Genomic DNA, 15,276 nt, shown 5'->3' on the forward strand with positions numbered 1-15,276 from the left:
TTTTTATCTAGAAAATGTATAATAAAACTAACAATTTTAATACCCTGATGCTTTTGAAACTTTCTTCCTAACATCTCAGAACTTGAAGTTTGAAGCTAATACTTAATTTCATGTTGAATTTTGGGAACTTTTTACTGAATGGGTAATATGCACACCCAAATTAATTCCTTTTATGCTTGGGATAATCATTCGAACCCATGCCCTTGGTTGCAGATAGAATCTGTGCTGGCCCCAGAGAGATCTCTTGAACTTGGGGTCACTTTGAAGCCAAAATATTACCTCCCAATTCAGAGCACATCTGAAGTGCTTTCAGATGTGTGCTGTTGACACGCTTTCCTGGGAGAGGGACTGCGTTAGAGGCCTGTCTGCCATGTTTCCGCAGGCTGTTTGGGGGCTTGGTGCTGGACATCAAGCGGAAGGCCCCCTGGTACTGGAGCGACTACCGGGATGCACTCAGCTTACAGTGTTTGGCCTCCTTTCTGTTCCTGTACTGTGCCTGCATGTCACCTGTCATCACCTTTGGGGGATTGCTCGGAGAAGCCACTGAGGGGCGCATAGTAAGAACTTTTAACCACTTCTAATGGTCCCAAACAAGAGTAAAAATTTTATGATGGCAGCCAAGTCCACTGGGGGGGAAAATTCCCTGGGCGAGGACTGAGGAGATTGGATTCTTCCTACTGAATTACTGTGGTCTTCTGACCTCATGCCAGCCAGCAGCACGGCTCTCCCTTTAGAACAGACCCTCTTCTGCTTGAATATCAATTTCAGTAACTGATTGCCCAGTTGCATTGCCCATTGCTCCAAGGATGGAAAATGATATATCAATGTCATATGCACATAAGATTTAAGGTGACTCTGTATGACAGCCCATAGTGTGAATGGTATCATTGTGCTTTTCTATGTATATTTATAAATACTGAATTGAGTCATGCAGAACAGGACTTAGTTAAGGAATCATATGTGGATGGATTTGGGCACCTGAATTATCAAAGTGGTATCCATTTACAGGAGGATTAGACTGTGTACACATCACTCTTGCTAAGACGAAATACAAGCAAATGGCTTGTCAGGCACACCGGAGAGCTGAGTTGGGGCTGAACATAAGCCTGCATCGCTCACTGCAGATGGGCTGTGGACTCAGGGATAATCTTTTCTTCCCCTCTCAGAGTGCAATTGAATCCTTGTTTGGAGCCTCCATGACTGGGATTGCCTATTCCTTGTTTGCCGGACAGGCTCTCACCATCCTTGGAAGTACTGGGCCAGTGCTTGTGTTTGAAAAGATTTTGTTCAAATTCTGCAAGTAAGACATTTGGTTTTCTGAAAACTCTATCTGGATATGTTGGTGTGCTGTTAGGATTGAATGTCAGGGTCCTAGGTGAGTATAAGTAGACAAAGAGCATTGTTTGGTCTGTTGCCCTGCCCCCAGGTAGGACCATACCTAAAATAGCAGATCTCTTGGCCTTAAAGAGCTTTATTAATGTCCTTCAACCACTATTGAAGTCTTGACTTTTTATCTTTAAAAGCACCTTCCCTAGCTAATCCAAACTCCTCCATTTCCATTTCCAGTCAATTTTTTAAAATTTTATGAATTTTTATTGGAGTAGGGTTGCTTTACACTGTTGTGTTAGCCTTCACTGCACAACAAAATGAATCAGCCATACGCATACAGATATCCGCTCCCTTTTGGACTTCCTTCCCATTTAGGTTACCACAGTGCATTAGGTAGAGTTCCCTGTGCTATACAGTATGTCCACAAGGGCCAGCTCTTTTTTCTTAACTGCAAGAATAGGATCTTAATCACGTCGGGCAGTGATGGCAGAAGTGTGTGGCGGACAGTTTCCACCTCCTCCACTGTCTCTGTCCTTGCTGTGGCAAATACCACCTATGAAGCAAATCTTTGTCACACCATCCCAGGGCAGCCTTCAGGAGTGAAGTGCAGTCAGAATTAGGGACAAACTGGGTTGCAGTACTGGAAGTGATAATAAGAGATGAACTAACCACGTTTCTGACCCTTTGCCTCCAATGCAATGGGTCAGAATGTAATGCCATCCACCCCTGATTTTTGATGAACTTTGGTTTTGTTTCAGAGACTATGCTCTTTCATACCTCTCCCTGCGAGCTTGTATCGGACTGTGGACCGCCTTCCTGTGTATTGTCCTTGTGGCAACTGACGCCAGTTCCCTTGTCTGCTACATTACCCGCTTCACTGAAGAAGCGTTTGCCTCCCTGATTTGCATTATTTTCATCTATGAAGCAATAGAAAAGCTGATTCACCTGGCAGAGACCTACCCCATCCACATGCACAGTCAGCTGGACCACCTTAGCCTGTATTAGTAAGTATGCTTTCGGCTTCTTCTTTCTTAAAAAAATAAAGTGAAGGACCTGAGTATAATGGCTGAGGTAGTGTGCCAGGCAGTACTTGTAGCTTCTGTTAAGGAAGTGTCTTGGCCCTCTGGGAAACAGAGCTCAGACATGACGTGGAGACCTGGGGCCCTGCCAGAGGAGAATAGTCAAAAGTGATGATGGGGAAGATGGATTAAGAGTGAACCTCAGAGGGGACTTGAGAAATGCTTTCCAGAACATGTCTTTTGGGTCCAGGCATTAAGACAAAAGTAGGCTGCAAATGTAGCAGGGAGAATTCAAGTTAGTTGTTGGGAAGAACTTCTTTTGCAAGGACTTGTGAGGCCTTGGACCACATCAAGATCTCTCTAAGTATATATAGGCTACTCTTAGGCATTATTAGGTAGAGAATATTAATAATTCCTTACAGATCCACAGGTCTCTTACTCTGTATGCTAAAGATCTAGAAATCTACTTATTTACCTAGATTTCAACTCAAGAGATTGTATTTTCTTCGGTTATTCAGTATGGTTTGGATCAGTTGGAAAAGGGACATAGTATTTGGCTGTGTTTCCAACCCTCTAGGAGAGTCTGGTCCTATAAACATTTCTTCTCGGGAATAGTCTTCTCCAAATTATGACTAAGTAGAATTCTCCTCATTCTTTAGCTTTGAACATCAAGTTCCCTCCTTCTGGCTGTACCATTCTGATGTGGAAGGTCTGGTTGTGAAGTGAACAATGTCAATCTGAAACTGCCTGAGCAGAAGGCACACTGCATGGAAGTGCCTGCCAGCCAGCCACAGATACACTTTTCTAGATTCTAGCTATCCTTTCATTCACCCTTTAAAAATCAGGACTCATAAAACATGCATTAGAATTTAAAAATGATTTTATTACAGAATAATCACCATTAGGGAGTATAATCTTTGAAGCTAGTGGATTGCTCATTGGCATTAGAGTTCTGGATTGCCCATTGGCATTGGAGTAAGGTTTATTCTTTGACCTTTTTTAATCATTCATTTAACAAATATTTGTTGAGCACCTACTATGTGCCAGGCACTGTTTAGGCTCTGGAAACATAACGGTGAACATGACAGACAAAGGATCTACCCTCATGAGGCTATATTCTAGTGGGAGAAGACAGACAAAAGTGACCAGCTCTGGACTGAGTAGACTTTGAATCTGGATACTGTAGTTCTTTGTTAATAAAGCTCAAGATGGTATTTTTCTTACATTTCCATTGCATTCCACTGTCGATTCATATAGAGTTGATATGAAGCTAGAACTCCCCAACTCTTCAAGTGATTTTATGTTAATATGTGTGGAACTGATTTTTTAAATAGACTTAATTTAAAAAAATAATAAATTTATTTATTTAGGCAGCATTGGGGTTTTTTTTTTTAACATTTTTATTGGAGTATAATTGCTTTATAGTGATGTGTTAGTTTCTGCTTTATAACAAAGTGAATCAGTTATACATATACATATATCCCCATATCTCCTTGCTCTTGAGTCTCACTCCCTATCCCACCCTTCTAGCTGGTCACAAAGCACTGAGCTGCTCTCCCTGTGCTACGCGACTGCTTCCCACTAGCTATCTATTTTACATTTGGTAGTGTATATATGTCCATATATACACTACCACTCTCTCACTTTGTCCCGGCTTACCCTCCCCCCTCCCGGAGTCCTCAAGTCCATTCTCTAGTAGGTCTGCGTCTTTATACCCGTCTTGCCCCTAGGTTCTTCATGACCATTTTTTTTTTTTTAAGATTCCATATATATGTGTTAGCATATGGTATTTGTTTTTCTCTTTCTGACTTGCTTCACTCTGTATGACAGACTCTAGGTCCATCCACCTCACTATAAATAACTCAATTTCGTTTCTTTTTATGGCTGAGTAATATTCCATTGTATATATGTGCCACATCTTCTTTATCCAGTCATCTGTTGATGGACACTTAGGTTGCTTCCAAGTCCTGGATGTTGTAAATAGAGCTGCAATGAACATTGTAGTACATGACTCTTTTTGAATTATGGTTTTCTCAGGGTATATATGCCCAGTAGTGGGATTGCTGGGTCGTATGGTAGTTCTATTTTTAGGTTTTAAGGAACCTCCATACTGTTCTCCATAGTGGCTGTATCAATTTACATTCCCACCAACAGTGTATGAGGGTTCCCTTCTCTCCATACCCTCTCCAGCATTTATTGTTTGTAGATTTTTGATGATGGCCATTCTGACCAGTGTGAGGTGATACCTCACTGTAGTTTTGATTTGCATTTCTCTAATGATTAGTGATGTTGAGCATCCTTTCATGTGTTTGTTGGCAGTCTGTATATCTTCTTTCGAGAAATGTCTATTTAGGTCTTCTGCCCATTTTTGGATTGGGTTGTTTGTTTTTTTGAAATTGAGCTGCATGAGCTGCTTGTAAATTTTGGAGATTAATCCTTTGTCTGTCGCTTCATTTGCAAAAATTTTCTCCCATTCTGAGGGTTGTCTTTTCGTCTTGTTTATGGTTTCCTTGGCTGTGCAAAAGCTTTGAAGTTTCATTAGGTCCCATTTGTTTATTTTTGTTTTTATTTCCATTTTTCTAGGAGGTGGGTCAAAAAGGATCTTGCTGTGATTTATGTCATAGAGTGTTCTGCCTATGTTTTCCTCTAAGAGTTTGATAGTGTCTGGCCTTACATTTAGGTCTTTAATCCATTTTTTTTTTTTTTTTTTTTTTTTGGTACGCGGGCCTCTCACTGCTGTGGCCTCTCCCATTGCGGAGCACAGGCTCCGGACGCACAGCCTCAGTGGCCATGGCTCATGGGCCCAGCTGCTCTGCAGCATGCGGGATCTTCCTGGACCGGGGCACGAAACCGTGTCCCCTGCATCGGCAGGCGGACTCTTAACCACTGTGCCACCAGGGAAGCTCTCTTTAATCCATTTCGAGTTTATTTTTGTGCAGGGTGTTAGGGAGTGTTCTAATTTCATACTTTTACATGTACCTGTCCAGTTTTCCCAGCACCAGTTATTGAAGAGGCTGCCTTTTCTCCACTGTATATTCTTGCCTCCTTTATCAAAGATAAGGTGACCATATGTGCATACGTTTACCTCTGGGCTTTCTATCCTGTTCCATTGATCTATATTTCTGTTTTTGTGCCAGTACCATACTGTCTTGATTACTGTAGCTTTGTAGTATAGTCTGAAGTCTGGGAGCCTGATTCCCCCAGCTCTGTTTTTCTTTCTCAAGGTTGCTTTGGCTATTCGGGGTCTTTTGTGTTTCCATAGAAATTGTGAAATTTTTTGTTCTAGTTCTGTGAAAAATGCCAGTGGTAGTTTGATAGGGATTGCATTGAATCTGTAGATTGCTTTGGGTACTATAGTCATTTTCACAATGTTGATTCTTCCAATCCAAGAACATGGTATAGCTCTCCATCTATTTGTATCATCTTTAATTTCTTTCATCAGTGTCTTATAATTTTCTGCATACAGGTCATTTGTCTCCTTAGGTTTATTCCTAGGTATTTTATTCTTTTTGTTGCAATGGTAAATGGGAGTGTTTTCTTTTCTTCTTTTTTTTTTTTTTGCGGTACACGGGCCTCTCACTGCTGTGGCCTCTCCCATTGCAGAGCACAGGCTCCGGGCGCGCAGGCCCAGCGGCCATGGCTCATGGGCCCAGCCGCTCCGCGGCACGTGGGATCCTCCTGGACCGGGGCATGAACCTGTGTCCCCTGCATCGGCAGGCAGACTCCCAACCACTGCGCCACCAGGGAAGCCCCTGGGAGTGTTTTCTTAATTTCACTTTCAGATTTTTCATCATTAGTGTATAGAAGTGCAAGAGATTTCTGTGTGTTAATTTTGTATCCTGCTACTTTACCAATTTCATTGATTAGCTCTAGTAGTTTTCTGGTAGCATCTTTAAGATTCTCTATGTATAGTATCATGTCATCTGCAAACACTGACAGCGTTACTTCTTCTTTTCCTATTTGGATTCCTTTTCTTTTTCTTCTCTGATTGCTGTGGCAAAAAATTCCAAAACTATGTTGAATAATGGTGGTGAGAGTGGGCAACCTTGTCTTGTTCCTGATCTTAGTGGAAATGGTTTCAGTTTTTCACCATTGAGGATAATGTTGGCTGTGGGCCTGTCATATATGGCCTTTATTATGTTGAGGTACGTTCCCTCTATGCCTACTTTCTGGAGGGTTTTTATCGTAAATGGGTGTTGAATTTTGTCGCAAGCTTTCTCTGCATCTATTGAGATGATGATATGGTTTTTCTCCTTCAATTTGTTAATATGGTGTATCACATCGATTGATTTGCATATATTGAAGAATCCTTGCATTCCTGGGATAAACCCCACTTGATCATGGTGTATGATCCTTTTAATGTGCTGTTGGATTCTGTTTGATAGTATTTTGTTGAGGATTTTTGCATCTATGTTCATCAGTGATATTGCCCTGTAGTTTTCTTTTTTTGTGACATCTTTGTCTGGTTTTGGTATCAGGGTGATGGTGGCCTTGTAGAATGGGTTTGGGAGTGTTCCTCCCTCTGCTGTATTTTGGAAGAGTTTGAGAAGGATAGGTATTAGCTTTCCTCTAAATGTTAGATAGAATTCTCCTGTGAAGCCATCTGGTCCTGGGCTTTTGTTTGTTGGAAGATTTTCAATCACAGTTTCAATTTCAGTGCTTGTGATTGGTCTGTTTATATTTTCTATTTCTTCCTGGTTCTGTCTTGGAAGGTTGTGCTTTTCTAAGAATTTGTCCATTTCTTCCAGGTTGTCCATTTTATTGGCATATAGTTGCTTGCAGTAATCTCTCATGATCCTTTGTATTTCTGCAGTGTTAGTTGTTACTTCCCCTTTCTCATTTCTAATTCTATTGATTTGAGTCTTCTCCCTTTTTTTCTTGATGAATCTGGCTAATGGTTTATCAATTTTGTTTATCGTCTCAAAGAACCAGCTTTTAATTTTATTGATCTTTGCTATCATTTCCTTCATTTCTTTTTCATTTATTTCTGATCTGATCTTCATGATTTCTTTCCTTCTGCTAACTTTGGGTTTTTTTTTGTTCTTTTTTCTCTAATTGCTTTAGGTGTAAGGTTAGGTTTTTTATTTGAGATGTTTCTTGTTTCTTAAGGTAGGATTGTATTGCTATAAACTTCCCTCTTAAAACTGCTTTTGCTGCATCCCATAGGTTTTGGGTTGTCGTGTTTTCATTGTCATTTGTTTCTAGGTATTTTTTGATTTCCTCTTTGATTTCTTCAGTGATGTTTTCGTTATTAAGTAGTGTATTGTTTAGCCTCCATGTGTTTGTATTTTTTACAGATTTTTTTCCTGTAATCGATATCTAGTCTCATAGTGTTGTGGTCGGAAAAGATACTTGATACAATTTCAATTTTCTTAAATTTACCAAGGCTTGATTTGTGACCCAAGATATGATCTATCCTGGAGAATGTTCCATGAGCACTTGAGAAGAAAGTGTATTCTGTTGTTTTTGGATGGAATGTCCTATAAATATCAATTAAGTCCATCTTGTTTAATGTATCATTTAAAGCTTGTGTTTCCTTATTTATTTTCATTTTGGATGATCTGCCCATTGGTGAAAGTGGGTTGTTAAAGTCCCCTGTTATGATTGTGTTACTGTCAATTTCCCCTTTTATGGCTGTTAGTATTTGCCTTATGTACTGAGGTGCTCCTATGTTGGGTGCATAAATATTTACAATTGTTACATCTTCTTCTTGGATTGATCCTCCCTTGATCATTATGTAGTATCCTTCTTTGTCTCTTGTAATAGTCTTTGTTTTAAAGTCTATTTTGTCTGATATGAGAATTGCTACCCCAGCTTTCTTTTGATTTCCGTTTGCATGGAATATCTTGTTCCATCCCCTCACTTTCAGTCTGTATGTGTCTCTAGGTCTGAAGTGGGTCTCTTGTAGACAGCATATATACGGGTCTTGTTTTTGTATCCATTCAGCCAGTCTGTGTCTTTTGGTTGGAGCATTTAATCCATTTACATTTAAGGTAATTATCGATAAGTATGTTCCTATTACCATTTTCTTAATTGTTTTGGGTTTGTTATTGTAGGTGTTTTCCTTCTGTTGTGTTTCCTGCCTAGAGAAGTTCCTTTAGCATTTGTTTGAAAGCTGGTGCTGAATTCTCTTAGCTTTTGCTTGTCTGTAAAGGTTTTAATTTCTCCATCAAATCTGAATGAAATCTTTGCTGGATAGAGTAATCTTGGTTGTAAGTTTTTCCCTTTCATCACTTTAAATATATCCTGCCACTCCCTTCTGGCTTGCAGAGTTTCTGCTGAAAGTTCAGCTGTTAACCTTATGGGGATAACCTTATGGGGATTCCCTTATGTGTTATGTGTTGTTTTTCCCTTGCTGCTTTTAATATGTTTTCTTTGTATTTAATTTTCGATAGTTTGATTAATATGTGTCTTGGCATGTTTCTCCTTGGATTTATCCTGTATGGGACTCTCTGTGCTTCCTGGACTTGACTAACTATTTCCTTTCCCATATTAGGGAAGTTTTCAACTATAATCTCTTCAAATATTTTCTCAGTCCCTTTCTTTTTCTCTTCTTCTTCTGGGACTCCTATAATTTGAATGTTGGTGCGTTTAATATTGTCCCAGTGGTCTCTGAGACTGTCCTCAATTCTTTTCATTCTTTTTTCTTTATTCTGCTCTGCAGTAGTTATTTCCACTATTTTATCTTCCAGGTCACTTATCCGTTCTTCTGCCTCAGTTATTCTGCTATTGATCCCTTCTAGAGAATTTTTAATTTCATTTATTGTGTTGTTCATCACTGTTTGTTTGCTCTTTAGTTCTTCTAGGTCCTTGTTAAACATTCCTTGTATTTTCTCCATTCTATTTCCAAGATTTTGGATCACCTTTACCATCATTTTTCTGAATTCTTTTTCAGGGAGACTGCCTATTTCCTCTTCATTTGTTAGGTCTGGTGGGTTTTTACCTTGCTCCTTCATCTGCTGTGTGTTTCTCTGTCTTCTCAATTTGCTTAACTTACTATGTTTGGGGTCTCCTTTTCGCAGGCTGCAGGTTCATAGTTCCCCTTGTTTTTGGTGTCTGCCCCCAGTGGCTAAGGTTAGTTCAGTGGGTTGTGTAGGCTTCCTGGTGGAGGGGACTAGTGCATGTGTTCTGGTGGATGAGGCTGGATCTTGTCTTTCTGCTGGGCAGGTCCACGTCTGATGGTGTGTTTTGGGGTGTCTGTGACCTTATTATGATTTTAGGCAGCCTCTCTGCTAATGGGTGGGGTTGTGTTCCTGTCTTGCTAGTTGTTTGGCATAGGGTGTCCAGCACTGTAGCTTGCTGGCCGTTGAGTGGAGCTGGATCTTGGCATTGAGATGGAGATCTCTGGGAGATTTGTGCCGTTTGATATTACATGGAGCTGGGAGGTCTCTGGTGGACCAATGTCCTGAACTTGGCTCTCCCACCTCAGAGGCACAGCCCTGACGCCTAGCCAGAGCACCAAGAGCCTTTCATACACACAGCTCAGAATAAAAGGGAGAAAAGAAAGAAAGAAAAAGATAAAATAAAGAGTTATTAAAATAAAAACCAAAAAATAATTATTAAAAAAATTTTTTTAAGTAATTAAAAAAAAAAAGAAAGAAAAAGAACCAAACCAAAAAACAAATTCACCAATGATAACAAGCATTGAAAACTATACTAAAAACAAAAACAAACAAAAAAATGGCCAGACAGAACCCTAGGACAAATGGTAAAAGCAAAGCTGTACAGACAAAATCACACACAGAAGCATACGCATATACACTCACAAAAAGAGAAAATGGGGGAAAAAATATATATCGTTGCTCCCAAAGTCCACCTCCTCAATTTGGGATGATTTGTTGTCTATTCAGGTATTCCACTGATGCAGGGTACATCAAGTTGACTGTGGAGATTTAATCCGCTGCTCCTCAGGCTGCTGGGAGAGATTTCCCTTTCTCTCCTTTGCTCGCACAGCTGCTGGGGTTCAGCTTTGGATTTGGCCCCGCCTCTGCATGTAGGTCGCCTGAGGGCGTCTGCTTCTTCGCTCAGACGGGACGGGGTTAAAGGAGCAGCTGACTCGGGGCCTCTGGCTCACTCAAGCCGGAGGGAGGGAGGGGTGCGCATGCGGATTGGGCCTGCAGCGGCAGAGGCCGGCATGACGTTGCAGCAGCCTGAGGCGCGCCGTGCGTTCTTCCGGGGAAGTTGTCCCTGGATCCCGGGACCCTGGCAATGGCGGGCTGCACAGGCTTCCGGGAGGGAGGTGTGGATAGTGACCTGTGCTCGCACACAGGCTTCTTGGTGGCGGCAGCAGCAGCCTTAGCGTCTCATGCCCGCCTCTGGGGTCTGCGCTGTTAGCCGCGGCTCGCGCGCGTCTCTGGACCTCCTTTAAGCGGCGCTCTTAATCTACCCTCTCCTCGCGCACCAGGAAACAAAGAGGGAAGAAAAAGTCTCTTGCCTCTTTGGCAGCTCCAGACTTTTCCCCGGACTCCATCCCGGCTAGCTGTGGCGCACTAGCCCCCTTCAGGCTGTGTTCACGCCGCCAACCCCAGTCCTCTCCCTGCGCTCCGACCGAAGCCCGAGCCTCAGCTCCCAGCCCCTGCCCGCCCCGGCGGGTGAGTAGACAAGCCTCTCGGGCTGGTGAGTGCTGGTCGCACCGATCCTCTGTGAGGGAATCTCTCTGCTTTGCCCTCCGCACCCCTGTGGCTGCGCTCTCCTCCGCAGCTTCGAAGCTTCCCCCCTCCGCCACCCGCAGTCTCCGCCCGCGAAGGGGCTTCTAGTGTGTGGAGACCTTTCCTCCTTCACAGCTCCCTCCCAGAGGGGCAAGTCCGTCTCTATTCTTTTGTCTCTGTTTTTTCTTGTTTATTTTGCCCTACCCAGGTACGTGGGGGGTTTCTTGCCTTTTGGGAGGTCTGAGGTCTTCTGCCAGCGTTCAGTGGGTGTTCTATAGGAGCAGTTCCACGTGTAGATGGATTTCTCATGTATCTGTGGGGAGGAAGGTGATCTCCGCGGTTTACTCTTCCGCCATCTTGAAGCTCCTCCTCGCTGCGTTGGGTCTTAATTGCTGAGTGTGGGCTTTCTCTAGTTGTGGCGAGCAGGGGCTACTCTTCTTTGCGGTGCGCAGGTTTCTCATTGGGGTGGCTTCTCTTGTTGCAGAGCACGGGCTCTAGGTGCACGGGCTTCAGTAGCTGTGGCCCGTGGGCTCTAGAGCACAGGCTCAGTAGTTGTGACGCACAGGCTTAGTTGCTCCGCGGCATGTGGGATCTTCCCAGACCAGGGCTCGAACCCGTGTGCCCTGCATTGGCAGGCGGATTCTTAATCACTGCGCCACCGGGCAAGTCCCTAAATAGACTTAATCTTTTAAGAGCAAGTTTTAGAATCACAGCAGAATTGAGCCGAAAGTACAGAGTTCCCACACACCCACTGCGCACACACGCACAGCCTCCCCCACTATCAACATCCCTCACCAGAGTGGCATGTTTGTTGCAGTCGGTGACACATCATAATTACCCAAAGTCCAGAGTTTACATTAGGGTTCACTCTTGGCATTGTACATTCTGTGGATTTTGACAAATGTGTAATGACATATCTGCCACTATAGTGTCCTACAGAATAGTTTCCCTGCCCTAAAAATCCTCTGTGCTCTTCATATTTATCCCTCCCCATCACCCCAACCCCTGGCAACCACTGATCTTTTTACTCCATAGTTTTGCCTTTTCCACAATGTCATATAGTTGTGATGAACCAGTACGTAGGCTTTTCAGATTGGCTTCATGCTCTTCGTAATACGCACTTAAAGGTCTTCTGTGTCTTTCCATGGCTTGATAGCTCATTTCTTTTTTGCACTGAGTAATAGTCCGTTGTCTAGATGTACTACAGTACATCCATTCACCTACTGAAGGACATCTTTGTTGTTTCCAAGTCTGGAATTGATTTTTTTATACCTAAATGTAGGACTTTATGGCTTTCCCTATTTTCATTTTGTTGATTTCCTCCTACTGTTATTACCTATTGAGATCTTTTTGAATTTTAATTCTGTGATGCTATATCCTTAGAAGGCATGCTGATTAAAATCAGAGATGAAACAAAGTTGGTGGGAATGGCTGTATCAGTTGAGTATACTGGGAGGCAGTTCAGGAGTGAAGCATGCTGAGACTAGGAAGCAACATGGTGGCCAGTGGGACAGGTCTGCTCTGCTCTGGTTTGGATGCAAGACGAGGCCGGGGGAAGCCAGGGAATGGTCAAGATAGTGGGATATTACCAGGGATAATGTAGCTTCTGTCATAATTCCAAGAGGCTCTGATTTTTAGAGCAAGAATGTGATGCAGGTTTAAGGAGCAAGATACTTAGGCTTGGGGACGCTGTTGAGAGCTGAACGGCGTATCCGGTCCTCCTTGCTATGTAGAGCGAATTTCATAGGAAGAGCCTAAGAGATAGAAACTAAGCAAGGAAACTACCACATCAGATGCCAAACTTGGTTGTCAGCACAATTTAACCCAAGACCCACATGCCGATTTGAGCCCAGTTTTAGTAATGATTGACTGCAAAATCAGGGTGTGGTTGGGTCTCAATGAATAGGACCAACCTCAGGGATCTGGAGTGGGCAAAGGAGAAATAATGTGGACTTTGGCAGTGCCTGTAGCCCTGTCATGACTAGAAATATTTAATTGAATACTTGCCTACTTCCCTTAGGAATCTTTTTTCTTCTCCCCTCAGCTGCAGGTGTACTCTCCCAGAGAACCCAAACAATCACACCTTACAGTACTGGAAGGACCACAACATCGTGACAACAGAAGTCCACTGGGCCAACCTGACTGTTAGCGTAAGTCTGGGCGCTGCCAGGCGGCTCAGCCTTGTGACCACCAGGTTTAAGGGGACCTTCTAGGTAGGAGTGGGGTAGCCCTTCAGCAAGCTCTGGCATTTACAGAAATAAAGCTTTTTTAAAACTATTCATGCTGACTTTCCTTTCCCCTTCAAAATTCTCTCTGCATAAAGGGAAAGGAGGACTACCTCTCTCTTCTCTCCCACACGATCCCACCCGGTGACCCTGCACTCAGGATGTGGGCGGATGAAATCAGAGAGGGTAGGGGGCCACATCCAGGTTTTGTGGGGCTCGAAGAACATTCAAGTTTGGAAGTCCTCTGTAATAGAAATAATACAGGTTACTAGGGCCCTCCTAGAACCTCGTGTTTTCTTGAGACAGTTTGGTTTCCTTTACAAAAGTGTTTTAGTTAGGACTCTAAGTAGTCACCCTACCTGCAAGCAAGAGCCCCACAACTACATGGAGGGCAAGTAGATGCTGCAGGCAGCCTGAGCTCCCCAGCAACCGTGGGATGACAGTGCTGGTGGACCCAGCAGCTGTTTCCTCCCTCCTGCCTGCCTTTCATCACCCGGAATGCCTGTTCCTTCAGGAGTGCCAGGAGATGCATGGAGAGTTCACGGGCTCTGTGTGTGGCCGCCATGGACCCTATACTCCCGATGTGCTCTTTTGGTCCTGCATTCTATTCTTCACCACCTTCATCCTCTCCAGCACCTTGAAGACATTTAAGACAAGCCGCTATTTCCCAACCAGAGTAGGTAGCATGCTCTTGCATTTCTTTCGTGTTAGACTTCTAACATAACAGAGCCTGTTCTAGGCCTCCATGGTGCTTGTGAGTAGATTGGCGGGCGCCGAGCTCCAAATGACCTGATTTTGGAGGCCGTGGCCTTCTCTTCTTCCTGTGTCCAGCAGCCTCTTTCATAGATGTGTGGTGTGGGATGAGGGGTTAATACTTAAGAGGTTTTGATTGAAAAGTGTCAGGTGAGTTTAAGGTGGTAATCGTGTTCTCTAAGAGTGATAAGTCTCATTTGCAGCCTGCTGGGGCAGGTAGCGAGCAGTAGCTGGAGCTGGCTCCTGAAGATAGTAAATTGGGATGATTGCTTGAGATGTGTAGGGGACCCCAGGGTCTCCTCCCTGGGATGGCTCTGGCAATAGCTTATGAAATCACTGACTTGGTCTGCATGACGGTTTGAAGCCTCAGCCGTCTCTCCCTGACGCAGATGGCATTATTTGTGTCGTGACTCGTTCGGGCAGGGTGGAATTAGAGGCCAAGCGTAGAGTGGCTAAAGGGGTCTTTGCTTTGAGGAGGAGATCAGTCAGGAGGAAGTGGCGGTTTTTCTGCGTGTGCGAGTCTTCAGTTGGGTGCCTTTGCAGAGCAGGATGTGTGAACGGGTGAGGGCTCAGTGGCTGAGGCATTTACTGTGCACACGTTCACGATGAAAACACAGTCTCAGACGTCAGTCAACCTGCACAGTGGTTAAGGGAGGCGCGTATGGAGTAAGTTCTGGGGCGTGTTTCCGGTGTGGACGAATTGTGAACAAGTGGCAGCTGTGTACTGACTACTTGCTCAGGCCCGGGTCGAGTGCTACGGGGGATGCAGAAGAAGTTTAAAATATGACCTCTGTAACATACACACTACTATATACCAAGTAGATTAAACAACAAAGACCTACTGTAGAGCCCAGGGAACTCTACTCCATATCTTGTAATAATCTATAACAGAAAAGGATCTGAAAAAGAGTATATATATGGAACTGAATCACTTTGCTGTACACCTGAAACATTGTAAATCAACTATCCTTCAATAAAAAAATAATAAAACAAACTGTAAAACATGTGAATTGTATCTCAATAAAGCTATTATATGATTTTTAAAAATATATGGTCCCTGCCGTCAGATAGGAAAGGGAAACCCATGAAGCAACCATGCCCATAGGAGACAGTAGTAAATAGTTAGATACCATAAGGGCCATAGGATTTCAGAGGAGAGAAGGGCCCTGGGCCCCAGGCTGGTCAGGATGGGCTTCATGGTGGGGCAGCTACATTTTCAGAGAATTTATGTAACATTCAGAGGAGAACTAACGAAACCAGGGAAAGGGAGCTGGAAACCTCAGGTTTCAAAGGAAAGCAAAG

General features: G+C 43.5%; 1 protein-coding gene across 7 annotated transcripts in view; it reads left to right on the top strand.

The window, feature by feature from the left end:
* SLC4A8 (solute carrier family 4 member 8) overlaps positions 1-15,276 on the top strand; it is a 79,253-nt gene that overhangs the window by 42,176 nt on the left and 21,801 nt on the right. For all 7 annotated transcript variants that reach the window (XM_029206655.1, XM_029206654.1, XM_029206657.1 and 4 more), the window contains 5 exons: positions 383-557; positions 1,167-1,300; positions 2,088-2,333; positions 13,041-13,146; positions 13,736-13,897. In XM_029206655.1, the coding sequence (XP_029062488.1) occupies positions 383-557; positions 1,167-1,300; positions 2,088-2,333; positions 13,041-13,146; positions 13,736-13,897 (823 nt within the window). The remainder of the gene's footprint in view (positions 1-382; positions 558-1,166; positions 1,301-2,087; positions 2,334-13,040; positions 13,147-13,735; positions 13,898-15,276) is intronic.

The sequence above is a fragment of the Monodon monoceros genome, unplaced genomic scaffold (assembly GCF_005190385.1).
Source record: "Monodon monoceros isolate NGI ecotype Baffin Bay Population unplaced genomic scaffold, NGI_Narwhal_1 Super_Scaffold_6, whole genome shotgun sequence".
NCBI lineage: Eukaryota > Metazoa > Chordata > Mammalia > Artiodactyla > Monodontidae > Monodon > Monodon monoceros.